This window comes from Podarcis melisellensis (assembly GCF_964234715.1).
Source record: "Podarcis melisellensis genome assembly, chromosome: 2".
Classification (NCBI taxonomy): domain Eukaryota; kingdom Metazoa; phylum Chordata; class Lepidosauria; order Squamata; family Lacertidae; genus Podarcis; species Podarcis melisellensis.
The window spans coordinates 23,956,544-23,972,390 of NC_138529.1; the positions used below are offsets into that span (position 1 = coordinate 23,956,544).

General features: G+C 43.5%; 1 protein-coding gene and 1 long non-coding RNA gene across 2 annotated transcripts in view; one reads left to right on the forward strand and one right to left on the reverse strand.

Annotated features, from left to right (window-relative positions):
- MAP2K6 (mitogen-activated protein kinase kinase 6) overlaps positions 1 to 1,647 on the forward strand; it is a 77,197-nt gene extending 75,550 nt beyond the window's left edge. Inside the window, exon 12 of the mRNA XM_081899876.1 lies at positions 1,400 to 1,647. Within this exon, the coding sequence (XP_081756002.1) occupies positions 1,400 to 1,477 (78 nt within the window). The 3' untranslated portion in view covers positions 1,478 to 1,647. The remainder of the gene's footprint in view (positions 1 to 1,399) is intronic.
- LOC309363609 overlaps positions 1 to 14,512 on the reverse strand; it is a 37,791-nt gene extending 23,279 nt beyond the window's left edge. The window contains exon 1 of the long non-coding RNA XR_014165470.1: positions 14,027 to 14,512. This is a non-coding gene — a long non-coding RNA (uncharacterized lncRNA). The remainder of the gene's footprint in view (positions 1 to 14,026) is intronic.
- Between the last annotated feature and the right edge of the window lie 1,335 nt (positions 14,513 to 15,847).

Here is a 15,847-nt window from a genome sequence, read left to right on the forward strand (position 1 = left end):
AAGGCAGACACCATTTTGGCAATATGTTCTTTCACACACGCTCCCGGTTGGAGACGTAAATCAAACAAACATCTTGTAGCATGGATCTTGGCCCCCGCAGTGTTTCTGGAATTTAACCGCTGCAGAACCGTCCAGACCTCATGCGTGTTCTTTAACTCAGAAACATAAGGCATTTGCTCTGGTCCCACTGCCAAAACTAGTAGACCTTGGGCTTTCCTGTCGCGTTTCTGTGAAGCTGCTGCTGCTGCTTTGGCTTCTGCAGACGCGTCTGCAGCTGCCTGTAAAGGCGGTGCTTCAGTACAGCTCCACAACTCTTTTGCTTGCAACCAAACCCTTACTCTAGCCTTCCAATCTTGCCAATTTTTCCCATTGAGTCGCGTAAACGGGACAGTAAAACTTTCCTGGGACTCTGCCATCCTCCCTGGGGCTTAGGAACGATACTCACACACCTGTAGACCGTCTCCCAGCTGCTGAGGTGGCTCCTTGAGGAATCAGACGTCTTCCAGCGAGTACAAACTGCGCAGTGCCTCTTTAAAACTTTTCTAGGCACGTTGCAGGACTCAAGCTGCTTTGGAGGCTTTCGTTGTCGGCAACCGCTTCTGTCTTCACTCCAGTCCTTGCATAAATCACTCTGAACTGCTCTCCTTATCTCCTTCTTGACGTACAAACATCCATAACCTGTCCCATTAAACTTTAATTAGTTTAATGTAAATGCCCAGTGCACTTCCTTCTTTAAAAGTCTCACCACGGCAGAGGATCTCGCGCAGCAGCTAAGAAGGGCAGGAGAGGCAGCATCTTCCCAAAAAGGAGTCCTGGAGCATGCGGTTTGTAAATCAAAAATAAGGTTTATTTACAAAACACCAAAAAACAATCCTGGCGACGAACCACACATCTCAGCAAAACACACACCCAAAAGGGAGAAGGGGGAAGAACAAACAAACAGGGGGACTATTTATACAGACTCATGTTCCTGGAAGCCTAATGACCTCCAGCTGCTCAGTGATTAGAGCGTTTCTGCTACTCTTTTAACCCTTTGATAGCAACAGAAACGCCGTTTACCTTCCCACCGGAGAGGTACCTATTTATCTACTTGCACTTTGACGTGCTTTCGAACTGGTAGGTTGGCAGGAGCAGGGACCGAGCAACGGGAGCTCACCCCAGCGCAGGGATTCAAACCACCGACCTTTTGATCGGCAAGTCCTAGGCTCAGTGGTTTAACCCACAGCGCCACCTGCGTCCTGCTTGGGAATTACTGTGGTCCTTTTATACTTAATGTGTGTGTGTGTGTGTGTGGTAGTGGGGGGAATCTAGGATTCCTGTGAGAGGTGTAATGGAAGGTTTTGACATGTTTCCCCTCTCTTTCCCTTCTCCTCACTGGTTCTCTCTCGCTCTCTTTCAGAAACACAGTTTCTTCACCCTGCACGAATCCAAAGAGACAGACGTGGCTTCTTTTGTCAAACTCATCCTGGGGAACTGAGAAATGGACTTGTACATGATTTTACCCTTCTGTGGACTGGTGGGCTTTAGGAGGAGGGGCACGTGGCAGGGCAGCCCTCATCGGAGAACCAGTAGGAGAACCTGCCACTGGCCAATTTTTGTTTTTTTTAATTATTATTATTATTAATATTATTATTATTGCTAAAGTCCTATCATCATCCTCTTGAAGGTTTTTATTTTTATTTTTTAAAGGGTTCCTTGGTAACCATAGTAACTTAGAATGAACTGGTTAGTGAAATGAATTTTAATAAGGTTGTCAACTGTAAACGAACAAAAATTTAAAAGAGTGATTGAAATGACGACAGTCACAAGTTCTGTTAGCGTCGCCTCAGTCCCACCCCCACCCCCCATGTTCCCTGTCAGACCAGATTTGCTTTTGTTTATGGTAATAGGTGCTACGGTAGTTATGAAGTTCTATATGTAGAGTTATATTTTGTCCCTACCATTGTTTTAATATTTATGTTAAGTGCTTGATTTTAATAGAACCCTTTTTATTTTGTTCTTATGTGAGAGTTGGAAGGTTGGGGGGGGGGTGATTACAGCTGCAACAGCTAAAGCTACAAAGATTAGTATTTATAGGGCATTGCTGGGAAACGGAGGAGGAGAAAGCGTGGGCCATATAGATAAATATTATATATGTGTATAGGGTGGAAGACTAATTTAATTTCAATGAAGAGTTTGGCTTATATGTTAGGCAGCCCACTGATGCATGAGAAGGCTTGCATCCTTCTTTAGGAGGTGCCCAGAGACAGCATTGTTCTTGTACAAACATCAAGAGGATGCAAAAACATTGCTGTGGTGACTTCTTATTCCATGGCTTTGGTTATGCCTCCAATGAATAATTATATTCTGAAGTGCGGGATATATATCTATATACGTCTCACACATTAACTGTTTACTAAGCAAGTGCCCGCTCTGTTGGCTGTAAGTCATGGGCCAGTGCATTTGACTGAAGAGAAGGTGATGCCCTGAAGGAAAATGGAACTTAGAGGGGTGCAGCTCTAGACGAGGATGCAAAAGCTGGACCAGGGGCCAGTCAGTTTTGCACTGCTCGTTTTTATACTGGCAGGAGTATTCCTTTTTTTTTTGTCTTGAACACTCACACGTCATACACAAATTGCCACTTCATTGCTCATCTCCCACCAACCCCCTCACAACTTTTCACTTTTTCTGGATGCTTAACCTGAGCAAGTCCCACCCTACACGTCTGGCACAGGATCAAACAGTGTTTCTGCCTGAAAAGCATAGAAAAACCAAGTGAATAGGAGTTGGACAATAAGTGTTGCTCCCTTCATCTTAATTTGTTGCTGTGACCATTATTGTTGTTGTTGTTTTCAAAAGAAACACTCTTTTGGCCAAACAGTACTGACTTGAGTGACTTAAGGCCTGGTGGTAACTGTTTCTGGAATTGCCCAAGGCCTTCTTCCACCTTGACCTGCCCTTAGTCACAGCTTTGTTGTTATGGCGGTTTGCATGGCCACCTAATCTCCATTCAATATATTCTATAGCAAGGCCACAGGGGTCTTATCTGATGGAGGCTGTGGCAGTTCTGTCAAGGACTCTTTTGCTCCTGAAGCGTTTCCATTTCCTGAACTGAACCATGGCAGTGTTCACAATGGGTGAGGAATGCTGTACTGCCGGTTTGGTGTTGAGGGAGAAAGTTAACGTTCTTGCTAGTGCTTTGTCCTTTCACTGTGGGACACACTACTTCTGCCCCTGAGGGGGGCATCAGTGTGGAGCAGCTCAGAATTCAGACAAGCAGCCACGCCAGGTGAAGACCCAAAGCGTCAGTGTTTGCCGTGTCGATTTTGTTCACAGAACTTGTCGTCCTATTCTCCTGCAGTCCACATTTTACAACGCAACCGGTCGTTGGTGCGTACGCCGATTGGAAACCGTTCAGGAGACATTTGACTGCAGACAAAACACTAAAGTGGGCTCGCATTTCTTTGTAATCTTAAAGGCCTAGAAAGGCTTGTAACCTGCTCCTAGTTTTCCATTTTATGTGCATGCTTCCCCCCCCTCTCGCTTCCAATTCCCACCCCTCCCCATTGATTCTGAGCTGCTTTGATTGATTGTCTGCAGCTGCAACTGCAGCTCAGCCAGCCAGTTTTTAGAACTGGTTCCAGCATCAATTCTCACTTTGAAAAACATGACATTTAAAACCAGCTTTTTGGTTTTCCTACATATGGATCTGATGCTTGCTGTAGAGATTGTTTTTGCTGCTTTCCTCTTGGAATAGAAGACTCGTTTGGACACCACATCCTCTTGACCTCAGAACACCTTTATTTGAGTGCTGTGGTAACAGACAGGCTGGATTTACGAGATAGGATCAGTGTTAATAGCCGATATTAATATCCCCATTGGTTTCCTATAGTAGAATGCCAGTGCTGTCTACAGCAAGTCAGTTTAGAAAGGATTATTGCACTGTGAATCAACACTACATGCCTCGGGCTTTATTTTAGGAATTAAAATGTGGAGTCTAAGTTCCTTAATCACTTAGGTGCTTTTGAGTTTTTTTGTCAACTCTTGTCTCTGTATAATTTGTCCTTTGGCAGGTACATAGACCTTTATCGAGTCTTAGAATAAAGCACACCCAGGTTATTTCCCCCTTCCAATCAAAACTGCAAAGCTCGTGTGTTCTTGTTATTTGAAAGTTCACATACCGCGTTAGTGAAGATTGTTTCTAGGGATATCTCAAAGTGGTTAAGGGGCAGTCAAAATTATTCATTTCCTAAAGGATGTCGGAAAGAAGGGGAGAAGAAGTAGATGATCACATAGTGCACCGATGACAGAACCTGAAGCAATGGGTTTAAATTACAGGAAAGCAGATTCAAATTCACACATTTGAAGAAGCCTCGTTGACTCATGCATATTGTTCCTCAATAGGCCGTGCTGCCTGGGGAAGTTGAGGCAACTGCCTTCTTGGAGGTTGTCCTGTACAGTTGGGACAGGCATCCATTTGGGGTGTTTTTGCATAAAAGATGATGCCTTAGGGTTTTGGGGTGGGTGGGGTGTATTGGATGAGATTACTCCATAGCCTTGTTCTGTGTACATGGTTCTGTGATTTTTTAACTGGAATTAGCAAACATTTGGTAGGGGCCACAATCATATTTGTACAAGATACATGACGTTTGCTTACATTGCCAAAAGGTAACCCAGACGTGTGCGGGAAACCAGCAAGTCTTAGTTTTCATGATCAAAGGCTCCCAGGGCTTTCATTCTTCCTTTGTTCACTGTCTTAGCTTCACATACGACAACCGATACTGTTATATTGAGAAAATTTCAGGTACCTTCCTTATGTGCCATCACATGTGCTTAGATGCCTATATGACGTCTCCTGCAGTAGGAAGCCCAACGGATGCCGGCTGCCCATCATGTGTAAACAGGTGCAAACAGAGGTGTTTATGCATATTTGGATACATAAGACAGTTTTGTGCACAGAAATGAGACCCACATAGGAAGTTTTCCCATGTGCACCGTGGCCCAAAGTCACTTTTGGGTCATTGCGGAGAATTCTGAACTTGAAATCATCTCCTTTGCAGATGGTAATGTTGTTCTAAAGAAGCAATAGCTTATGCAACCACTTATCTGGATGGATTCAAAGGCAAGGTGATGGCTTTCAGTTTTCCAGAGGCTCATCCTAGTTGGTCTCAGCTTCCACTATCCCTTGATCAACAAAGTAGAAGTTGAAAGAAATTAAGGAGTTATCACAGCAGGCTATTTTGGGTATGGGATTGGTTCTAGGTGTGCTCAGTATGCAGACACAACTGGGGTTAATTTTGTGCGATTCAGCCATTCTAGTAGGTTTTGTGGAGCGTCAAGTCATTGTAGTTCCAATGTATCTTTGATTTCAAAGTGCCTAACCCACTTTTAAAGGACCTAAATTTACTTAGGTGCTTTAGAATAGCTTTTTGAGCAATGTAGATGTCCTGTGATTTCTTGCGCCTGCTTTCTTCTGCTCAGGAGTTCTTTTTGCTGCCGATACGAAAAAGAGATGAGCATGCCATTGTTCAAATACTGGCAAAATCTGAATAAGGAGGAGCACTTGGAACCCATGCATGCAACGAGATCCTGTTATCGACACCAGCATATTTGGCCATGCATGGAACCGAACTTACAAGCACTGCATTTTAAGTGCACTGGGCATTCACATTATTCCCGGCTCTCCCCACTGGGTTGAATATCCTAGAAGTTTGTAAACCAGTAACATTAACCAGTAGCATTAAGAGTAAACTTAATGATTACTCTTTGGAACTGAAAGAAAAGGGGTAGCTCTGTGGCTTGTTCAACTGCCCTGATTTCCCCTCTTGCTTGCTGAACCAAGGGATATTTGTTGCAACCTTCTGTTTTCTCATGCCACCCTACTTGCTGATTTCCTATTTTCAGATGTAGACCATGATATAGCATAACTGTTTCCTCCATTAAAAGAAACAAAAACAAATCACAACCCTTCCTTTCAGCCTCTTAATTATTTTAGGGCTCCTTTTCTCTGAATATTGCCAGAGGTTCTTGGTCAAACACATCTTGTTTTCGTTCTTTTAATAGGAAATGGAGGGGAAAGTTGTCAATGAAGTAAGGTCACATTCTCACCATACATTTAAAGCACTTTGCTTTACCTGGAGAATCCTGGGAACTATAGTTTACCCCTCACATAGCTGCTGCTGCTATTACTAATATTAATTTCATTTACCAGTCTCTTTTTACAGTAAGAAGCGTCACAAATGATTTGACAAAAATAAAATACAGCATATAGAAGCAATATAAAACCAGAAGGAAGTTTTGAAATGCTAACAATGCAAGATATAGAAAGCACTCATCCAACCATAGATGAATAACGACCAAGTCCTATGCACTCCAATGAAAGATGGTAAAGGTAAAGGACCCCTGAGTCCACTCAAAAGCGACTTTGGGGTGCGGCGCTTATCTCGCTTTTCAGGCCGAGGGGGCCGGCGTTTGTCCACAGACAGCTTTCTGGGTCATGTGGCCAGCATGACTAAACTGCGTCTGGCGCAACGGGACACGGTGACGGAAGCCAGAGCGCATAGAAACGTCATTTACCTTCCTACTGCTGCGGTACCTATTTACTCTGGTTGCATGCTTTTGAACCGTTAGGTTGGCAGGAGAGCAGAGCAACGGGAGCTCACCCTGTCGTATGGATTTGAACCGCCAACCTTATGATCAGCAAGCCCAAGAGGCTCGTTGGTTCAGACCACAGCATGTCAGGCGTCAGAGCATGGGTAGCCAAACTAAGGCCCAGGATCCAACCCAATCACCTTCTAAATCCAGCCCGCGGATGGTCCAGGAATCAGCGTGTTTTTACATGAGTAGAATGTGTCCTTTTATTTAAAATGTATCTCTAGGTTATTTGTGGGCCCTGCCTGGTGTTTTTACATGAATGGAATGTGCCCTTTTATTTAAAATGCATCTCTGGGTTATTTGTGGGCCCTGCCTGGTGTTTTTACATGAATGGAATGTGCCCTTTTATTTAAAATGCATCTCTGGGTTATTTGTGGGGTGTAGGAATTCGTTCATATTTTTTTTTTGGCAAAATATAGTCCAGCCCCCCACAAGGTCTGAGGGACAGTGGACCGGCCCCCTGCTGAAAAAGTTGGCTGACCCCTGTGTCAGGGGATCCGATCCCCCCACGGTAGGCTGCCAGGAATGGATAAGACAAGGAAAGTTCTTAGCAATGCCTTTTGTTGAATATTCAGAGAGAGAGGCTTAGAAATGCAGCCTCTTGGAGTAATGGCATTGCTCCCAGTGAAACCCCACCCCTCCGTCTCTCCTACTTCCTCATGAGTCATCGCTACGGGTGCTGGAAAGGACCTTTCATCTTTGAGCTCTCTGTTTTCCTACTTTTAATGCCCACCATATTCTGGGAGGGGGGGGTCTGGAATGATTTCTAAAGACACTGAGTCCATCAGCTGTCTCTCCCCTGGTCCTTCTTCTTCCTCTCCCATTATTTCCCAGCTTTCCCCCCTCATCTGTGTCAGTGTTTGTAAAAGAAAAGGTTCTGACCTCCTTTTTACCCCTTTGCTTAGTCCTCAGACCTTAGTTGGCAGAAAGAGTCCTTAAGAAAGAGTAGAATGCTGTTTTTATTCTTAAAAGTCGCCTTCTCCAACCACAACCAACAGCTTTATACATATCAAACGCAACCAGCTTTCTACCATCCAACCAACCCACACCCAACACTAACATTGACCACTCTATATATACAGGTATAATTTGGTGAAAGGTTGCATGAGTCATTGTAGGCCGCTGACTTAGCATTAAAGAAACCGCGGCCAATTTTTAGCTGTGACAATCTGCCTCTGAGCTGTAACCTCCCTCAAACCCAGCAGCGGAGGAAGCCACTTCGGTGTCTGGGGAAGGGCGCACCACTGGGCCTCCGGTGTCTGCCTGCCTCCTCCCACTCAGCCGCCCTACAGCTGGGGGGGAGGCAGCGGGTGGACCGATAGGGCAGCGTGGAGCCTCCGCGCACCCAAGCCACCGCATTTCTCCCAGGAGAGACGCGTGGCTCGGGCGCGATGCAGGTCCCGCAGTGAGTGCCACCCGGCATTTTGTCGCCCCCTTCAGTGGTGACACCCGGGGCTGCCTGCACCCACTGCGCCTCCCCTTCCTCTGCCCCTGCTCAAACCCCTGCTGTAAATCTGAAGTGTCTCCATCTTCTCTGTAAGGGTCAGGCTGGGGAAGCGGTCTCCACCATTGCTCCTCTGCCCAGTCCCTAACACAGCGCCATCTGCATCCCTGCTGGAAGATGGACACCACCATAAGAGGCAACATGAACTCACTGAAAGCCGCGTAAACAGGAATGTATTAGCTTGGCACTTAAAACAGAAACGGTGTCAGACACATCTCCCTAAGAGGTGCATTCCATAGATGGGGCCATCGCTGAAAAGGCCACTTCTCATGTGTCCACTGTTCCCTTGGATGGGGCATATGGAAAAGAATCAGATGAAGAACTGAATGATCAGTTTCTCTGGAAAGATAGCACTGAGCATAGCCTTGTGGGCTGAGGTGAGGTGATCCTTGACCAACAAGAGTGCCAAGGCTTCATTCTAGACTCAAAGAATGCTTCCCTATCTCATGGCCAGACTCCTTGGTTTGTGGTGATATGAACTGGGGAAAAGACTCTCATTGGATAAAACATTAAATTCGACCCTTTCATACTTGTGTCCAATTGCCATAAATCATTGGTTTTTATTGGGCACGGCTGTTTCCTGTGTCAGATGCTGAGATATGGGGCCAAATATAGGGTGCAGTTTGATCCCAATGCCAGTTTTGTTTCAGGAATTCTAGCACTCCTAATATTGCATGCTAGACAGTACTTATAATGAGCACAAATTATAGTTGCTCTGGTATCAGGTCATTCATAAAACAAATTCTCACAGCAATAGAATCCAGCTTAGTATGCTTCAAAGGATGTGCCAAATGTATCTTGCCCTCAAATTGGCTTGGTCATCCTTTATGTTTAGGATAATTATATAGGACTATTTGGTGTTTCCTTAGGATGAAAGAGAAAGATAGCTCGTGATGCTAATGGAGCATCCTGTGCATTAAGGTCTTCCTGGAAGTAGAGGGAGTTTTTATTCTTAATGCCATCTCCCTTGCTTTTGGCTTAACCTTGACAGCCTTATTATCTTTATCCAGCAACCTAGAAAGATTGTAAAAAATGAATCTTACTACTTTACCCTTTGAACTAATGCTTCTCTTATATTTTGTGATCTTTTTGCTTTTCCGCTTCTGGTGCTTACTCCCATTGTTATTTAGGCATTTGTTAATTACTTTTGCCCTCCTAGTCTTCACAGGTAAGTCTGAGGGAATTGTTTCATCAGGCCCAAGGTGAGGAAGTCTCTGAACTTCTAAGAAAGTCCTTACTTGCAGTCAAATGATGTGAGATCCAGCCTCTGCAGCTTTTGATTTTTTGCTGCTACACTTCTCTTGCGATACCCACTGTTCAACAGTGGGGGGGACCCACCAGTTAAAAATTATCTGAGCTAAAGCCCTTTGCACAGTCTTGTTAATTCTAATGTCTGATATCCCAAGGTCAAATTGGGAAAGTGCTAATTTTTAAGCTGCCAATTTGTCCAGTAATTTCTTTTCAGTTAATCACCCTTGTAATAAACACAGTGCAGCAGAAGATCTAAATCTGGGCAAGAATATCTAAATCTGCAATCAGGCTTCCTATTGCCTTCAGAAGTTAAAAATTGCACTTGGTAAGTTGGGGATAAATTGCCCAAATCATGGGTGTAGTCATCAATTAAAACTGCTTGTTGATCCTGTGATACCAAAATGCCCTGCTCAATATTAGTTTCCTTCATTCCCTGCAAGAGTTTCAAGATGGGTGGGGCTGTCCCACTTTGCATGCTTCTTTCCTGAAGGGCTGAAGTGATTTGAAAGCTTGCTTTGAATCACAGTATTCTGAGCTAAAATCTTTTTCTTGTTACCACCATTCCTAAAAGATATATTGCAATATACCAAAATAATTTCATGAAACCTATTAGATAATATACGTAAAAAGTAAAGGTAAAGGGACCCCTGACCATTAGGTCCAGTCGTGGCCAACTCGGGGGTTGTAGCACTCATCTCGCTTTATTGGCCGAGGGAGCCGGCGTACAGCTTCCGGGTCATGTGGCCAGCATGACTAAGCCACTTCTGGTGAACCAGAGCAGCACACGGAAACGCCATTTACCTTCCCGCCGGAGCGGTACCTATTTATCTACCTGCACTTTGACATGCTTTCGAACTGCTAGGTTGGCAGGAGCAGGGACCGAGCAATGGGAGCTCACCCCATTGTGGGGATTCGAACCGCCGACCTTCTGATCGGCAAGTCCTAGGCTCAGTGGTTTAACCCACAGTGCCACCTGCGTCCCTAGATAATATACGTAACTCCCAACAAACGAGAGCAATCAATCAAAACCCAGGCTTGGAATATCCTTTTCTGAGCTCTCTTAGGTTACATTCGGACAACACTTTATTCTGTTTTCCTGACGTTTCCTTAACTGATAATTTCCATGTTTTACGTGATCTTTTTGCATTGTGGGAAAGACAGTCCTGGAAATCTAGTGGAAGTTTAGCATTCCTTTCTGTGTTAATTGTTTTCAGGAAACACTGATAACCTGGAAGTTTTTGCACTGTAATCAACAGAAGTATAGTATTATAGTGTCCAGATCAAGGGAAGTAATAGTACCACTCTATTCTGCCCTGGTCAGACCACACCTGGAATACTCTGTCCAGTTCTGGGTGCCACAATTTAAAAAGGTTATGGACAAGCTGGAATGTGGTTAGAGGAGGGTGAGCAAGATGATAAATGGTGGAAAACAAGATTTATGAGGATGGTTGAGGGAGTTTGATGTGCTTAGCCTGGAAAAGAGAAGAGATATGATAGCCATCTTCAAATATCTAAAAGGCTGTCACATGGAAGATGGAGCAAGCTTGTTTTCTCCTGCTCCGGAGAGTAGGACTCAATGGATCCAAGTAACAAGGAGATTCTGACTAAACATCAGGAAGAATTTTCTGACAGTATGCAATCTCCATTGTCTTTTGCTGGATCACTTCTTGCAAAATGCACATTTTCTGCCACTATTCTTGGTTGAGTTTTTGTTCCAGCACTTGAAGATCTTGAGACAGTGCCTTGACCTCAGCCCACTGATACTACATGGATATAATTCAGTTCTGCCTCCCAGATTGCCATCTTGAAGTCCCTGCACTTTTTCCATTGGTGATTTAATGTGTGCTCAGGATTTCCAAGTAGATTGACAATGTGACTCACGGAAGAAAATGAAGCAAGAAAAAAACAATGATCTGCCCTCTCTGAATGAGGACTTGTGACATCAGCAATCTGGAAGTCGTTGACACCCGATTTGGCAAAATCACTCTCTGTTAATAAATACACTTACTATAGGTAGTAAGCCTTTAAAAATATGGGGCTATGCAGTTTCAATCATCACCGGCATCCTGTAAGCTGGGCCATAAAATCCCAGAATTTTTTTTTCTTGTAGGGAGGATTGCATTTCCTAATTAATATTTCAGCTGGACCTGGTCTGGGAACGGTTGGACAGATCTAAGCTGTAACATATGTTCTAGTGGCTTATACCCCGCTGTATGGGAACACAGGCAATAGACACTTTAAGGTGGGAAGAAACAATATCTGAAGTATATAAAATGACAGACAGATGTGTTTCTAAATTAAGGCAGGTTTATAGTCCCCAGTGCTTTCTCATCTCATCACCTTGGGTTTTTTCCTTCTTTCCATAGAGCATTCCATCTCATTTTCCTTCTAAAGAAGCTCCCTGGATTTATTGAGTTCTCAGTTTTGTCTGGCTATGACAAATTCATCAGAACTGCAGTTCTGGATGGACCTGGGAGCCCAGAACTGGCAGGTTGCACATTGGAATCCTAAGAACAAAAGGTTTTCCATATTTATCTCAATGCAGGTGGCATTTGCTGCAGGAAGTCTTGCACATCCACTTTCTCTCCAGCCATGACAAGTGCTAGGAAGGATTAGGATGAAACAAGTCCACAGGTGAAACAAGCAAGCAGCAGCAGCAATGACACAAACAACTGCTGCCACCCTTTAACCTTTTGCATATCACCCATTTTTAATGGGGCAATTCTTTATCTTGTTCTCATGCGACATCTTTGTGTGGAAGGTCACTAAGAATCCTGTTTGAAGATGAAGTGTTGTAATGCAAGAACAACGAAGAGCCCTAAAGGAGTGGCTGCAATTAATCAAATCAATCAAGCTTTATTGGCATACAGAGAAAACAGGAATATATGAATCGAAACATACTGTAGAATTGGCATCACTGGAGTGTATTGAAAGGAGACTGGAGACTCCCCAAAGGTGTGGTGCTTATTACTTGATGATCATTTGGAAACCACAGTTCCAGTGCATTTTGAGCCAGTATTCCTGCTTTTATTTAGCTATTCAAAAAAGCAATTTAACACTTGCCTGCTCATACGTTCCTCAACCATATTAAAAGACCTGGGCTTAAAAACCCTCTAACATACAAGCCTCTAATATATAACTGCAATTGTTTGTGTATTTTAAACATGCATGTTGGCCCAAAGAGAATAATTTTTAGCATCACATGACAGAAAGACATAATTATGTATGATTTTTTTTAAACATGGCAAAATTTATGGCTCACAAATACTTCATAGAGTGATAATTTATCCTAAAACACATTCAGTATTACAACTGCCTTATATTTTCCAAGCTCAATTAAATCTGCATTCATGCATAATTACCTTTCACTATACCTTTGTTTTGCTTATTTTTTAAAAAGAAACATCATCAACATCAAAATCACTGATCATGCTGCAACAGAAGTGACCACCATATATGACTGAGCAATGAAATCCAGACCTTGCCATCATGGTCATTTTCACCCTTCATTTTTGATTGCGTAAGTCCGATGCTGTGGTGTAGAGGTTAAGAGCGATAGTCTCGTAATCTGGTGAACCGGGTTCGCGTCTCCGCTCCTCCACATGCAGCTGCTGGGTGACATTGGGCTAGTCACACTTCTCTGAAGTCTCTCAGCCCCACTCACCTCACAGAGTGTTTGTTGTGGGGGAGGAAGGGAAAGGAGAATGCCAGCCGCTTTGAGACTCCTTTGGGTAGTGATAAACCGGGATATCAATTCCAAACTACTACTACTACTACTACTACTACTACTCTTCTTCTTCTTCTTCTTCTTCTTCTTCTTCTTCTTCTTCTTCTTCTTCTTCTTCTTCTCCTCCTCCTCCTCCTCCTCCTCCTCCTCCTCCTCCTCCTCCTCCTCCTCCTCCTCCTCTTCTGCAATGCAGGAATCTTATGCTCAACTTGGGCTTGAACCCACGACCCTGAGATTAAGTGTCTCATACATCCAGGGGACACTAGTAGTATGTTCATTTGTCTTGTTCCTGTGATCCTTCCACCTTCAGAAAAGGGGTGGAGGAGTGCAGTATACCTACAAATGTAGGTGTGTTTATCAGAGGGTGGAGCCTGTGGTCCTCCAGAAATTGTCGGACTCCCAACATCCATCAACCCAGGGCCGGCATGTTTAATGGTCTAGGGTGATGGGGGCTGCAACCCCACAGCATTTGCAGGCCCACCATTTCTCCATCCCAGGTGTGTACCTAATGTATGCATAGTTCAGTGGCCAGAGCTGATTTGAAAGCCTTATCCTATTGCATTGTTCTCAGGTGCACTGCTGAACCAAGAATTCCAAGCATTCAGACTCGGGAGTTGTCATTAATTAGTTAAACCCTCAGCAGAAATGAGGGAAATATGCTTCAAACAGTGTCCAGTATGGGAGTATAGCCATGACGTAGCTGTGGGTTTGTGTGGATACTTCCCATAAAGCAAGGGGAAACATCAGCACTTTGTGTTGCCTTTGCGGTTTGAGTCGACCCAGTCTAAATAGGGATTTATGCTATCACAACAAAGTTGAACTCAGTTTGAGTGTGCACCATCAAGATTTGCTTCCTAGAAAGGTATTAGATTCATTTTTTAGATTCAGCAAGAGCAAACACGAGGGCTCACCAAGTTCCGCAAGCATTCGGATGCATTCTGGGAATGGAGTGGAGAGATGACCTAACCTGGGGAGAAAACAACAAAGACCTGATGAAGAGAGCACAGCAGAAGTTATATTTTCTGAGAATCCTCTGGAAAAACAATCTCTCAAAGGACCTGTTGATGGCATTTTACCATTGTACTGTGGAGAGTGTATTAACGTATGGTCTGTGTGTGTGGTTTGGGAGCTGCACGGTCAGGGGAAAAACAATGCTGTCCTGGGTTGTAAAGACTGCAGAGAGAATAATTGGGTGGACTCTTCCCACCTTAGATCAAATCTATGCTGTCAGGTGCCATAAGAAAGCTGCAGAGATAGTGCAGGATAGTATACACCCCGGAAATGATCTCTTTCAGCTTCTGCCTTCTGGAAGAAGGTATAGGGTTATAAAGACCAGGACTAGCCGCCTGAGAAACAGTTTCTACGCAAATGCAATTCTGGTTCTAAATGCAGCATAAGGAGTCTATACAGTGGTACCTTGGGTTACATACGCTTCAGGCTACAGACTCCGCTAACCCAGAAATAGTACCTCGGATTAAGAACTTTGCTTCAGGATGAGAACAGAAATTGTGCTCTGGCGGCACGGCAGCAGCAGGAGGCCCCATTAGCTAAAGTGGTGCTTCAGGTTAAGAACAGCTTCAGGTTAAGTACGGACCTCTGGAACGAATTAAGTACTTAATCTGAGGTACCACTGTAGTATATTGTATTTTAAAATGGGGTTCCAGAGTTTTTAGGGGTTTTTGAATGTTTTATGTAGATTTTCAATTTCATTGTTCTGTATGGGACAATGACGATAAAGATACCGTATATCGTATATCTTTCAACTTTATAACATCTCGGAAATCAGCATGGAAATATCACACAACCTCAGGCACTGATTTGGAGATTTCCAGTATTTCTGTGGCTTTGGCTAGGCCATGGATACCATAAATTCACCTTAAAAATAAAGTTTAATTTATGCTGAATTTAAAATTCCTTGCTCTTACATGTGTGTTTTTGTGGGGATGGGGGTGCTCTTGTCTAATAAATATAATCTGTCGATTTAATGAAAGGAACTGGACATTGAACATGATCCCTTACAAAATGAAAGTGTAATGTCATGATGAGCAGCAAAGAGGTGGTATTTAACTGAGTCCTATTTAGAACAGACCCATTAAAGTTAATGAACCCAAGTTAGTAATGCCTGTTAACATCACTGGGTTTACTCTGAGTAGGACTAGGATTGAAAAACACCCAGACATTATTATACAACATTTCTACTATAACTTCAAGCTAATTATTGCCTCCCTGTCACTACCACATCCAGGCTAACATTATAGCATCAAATCTGGTTTGGGAGAATTTGCTGACTGACCACAGGCTGAAATGTAGCAGACAGATGGCTGGAGTGGCACTGTTCACTCATGTTCAAGGTGGACGTGTATTTCTCATTGGTGGAATGACTTGTTATTTTCATGTTCATAGGGTGCTCTTTGAAGATGGTGCAGAATCTTCTGAACTCTCAGGTGTTGGGAAGCAAGAATCTGCTATGGATTGTTTTATAAAGAAGACCATTCAATGCACCCAAAGTAGCTTGTGTAAAGTAGACAAATGGTCTTTGTTTCAGGAAAAGAAAAGACATTCATCAAATTGTCAGCTCTTGAAATATGTCTAGTTAGTTGTTTCTAGCAAAAAACGAACAACCACGTTTCTATAAAATCCTTTATGCCTTAACTATTATGTGCACTCCTTGAGAAGAAATATCTCTCAGAGGATTCATTACTAAAGCATTTCAGATAATGATTATTTCAGGT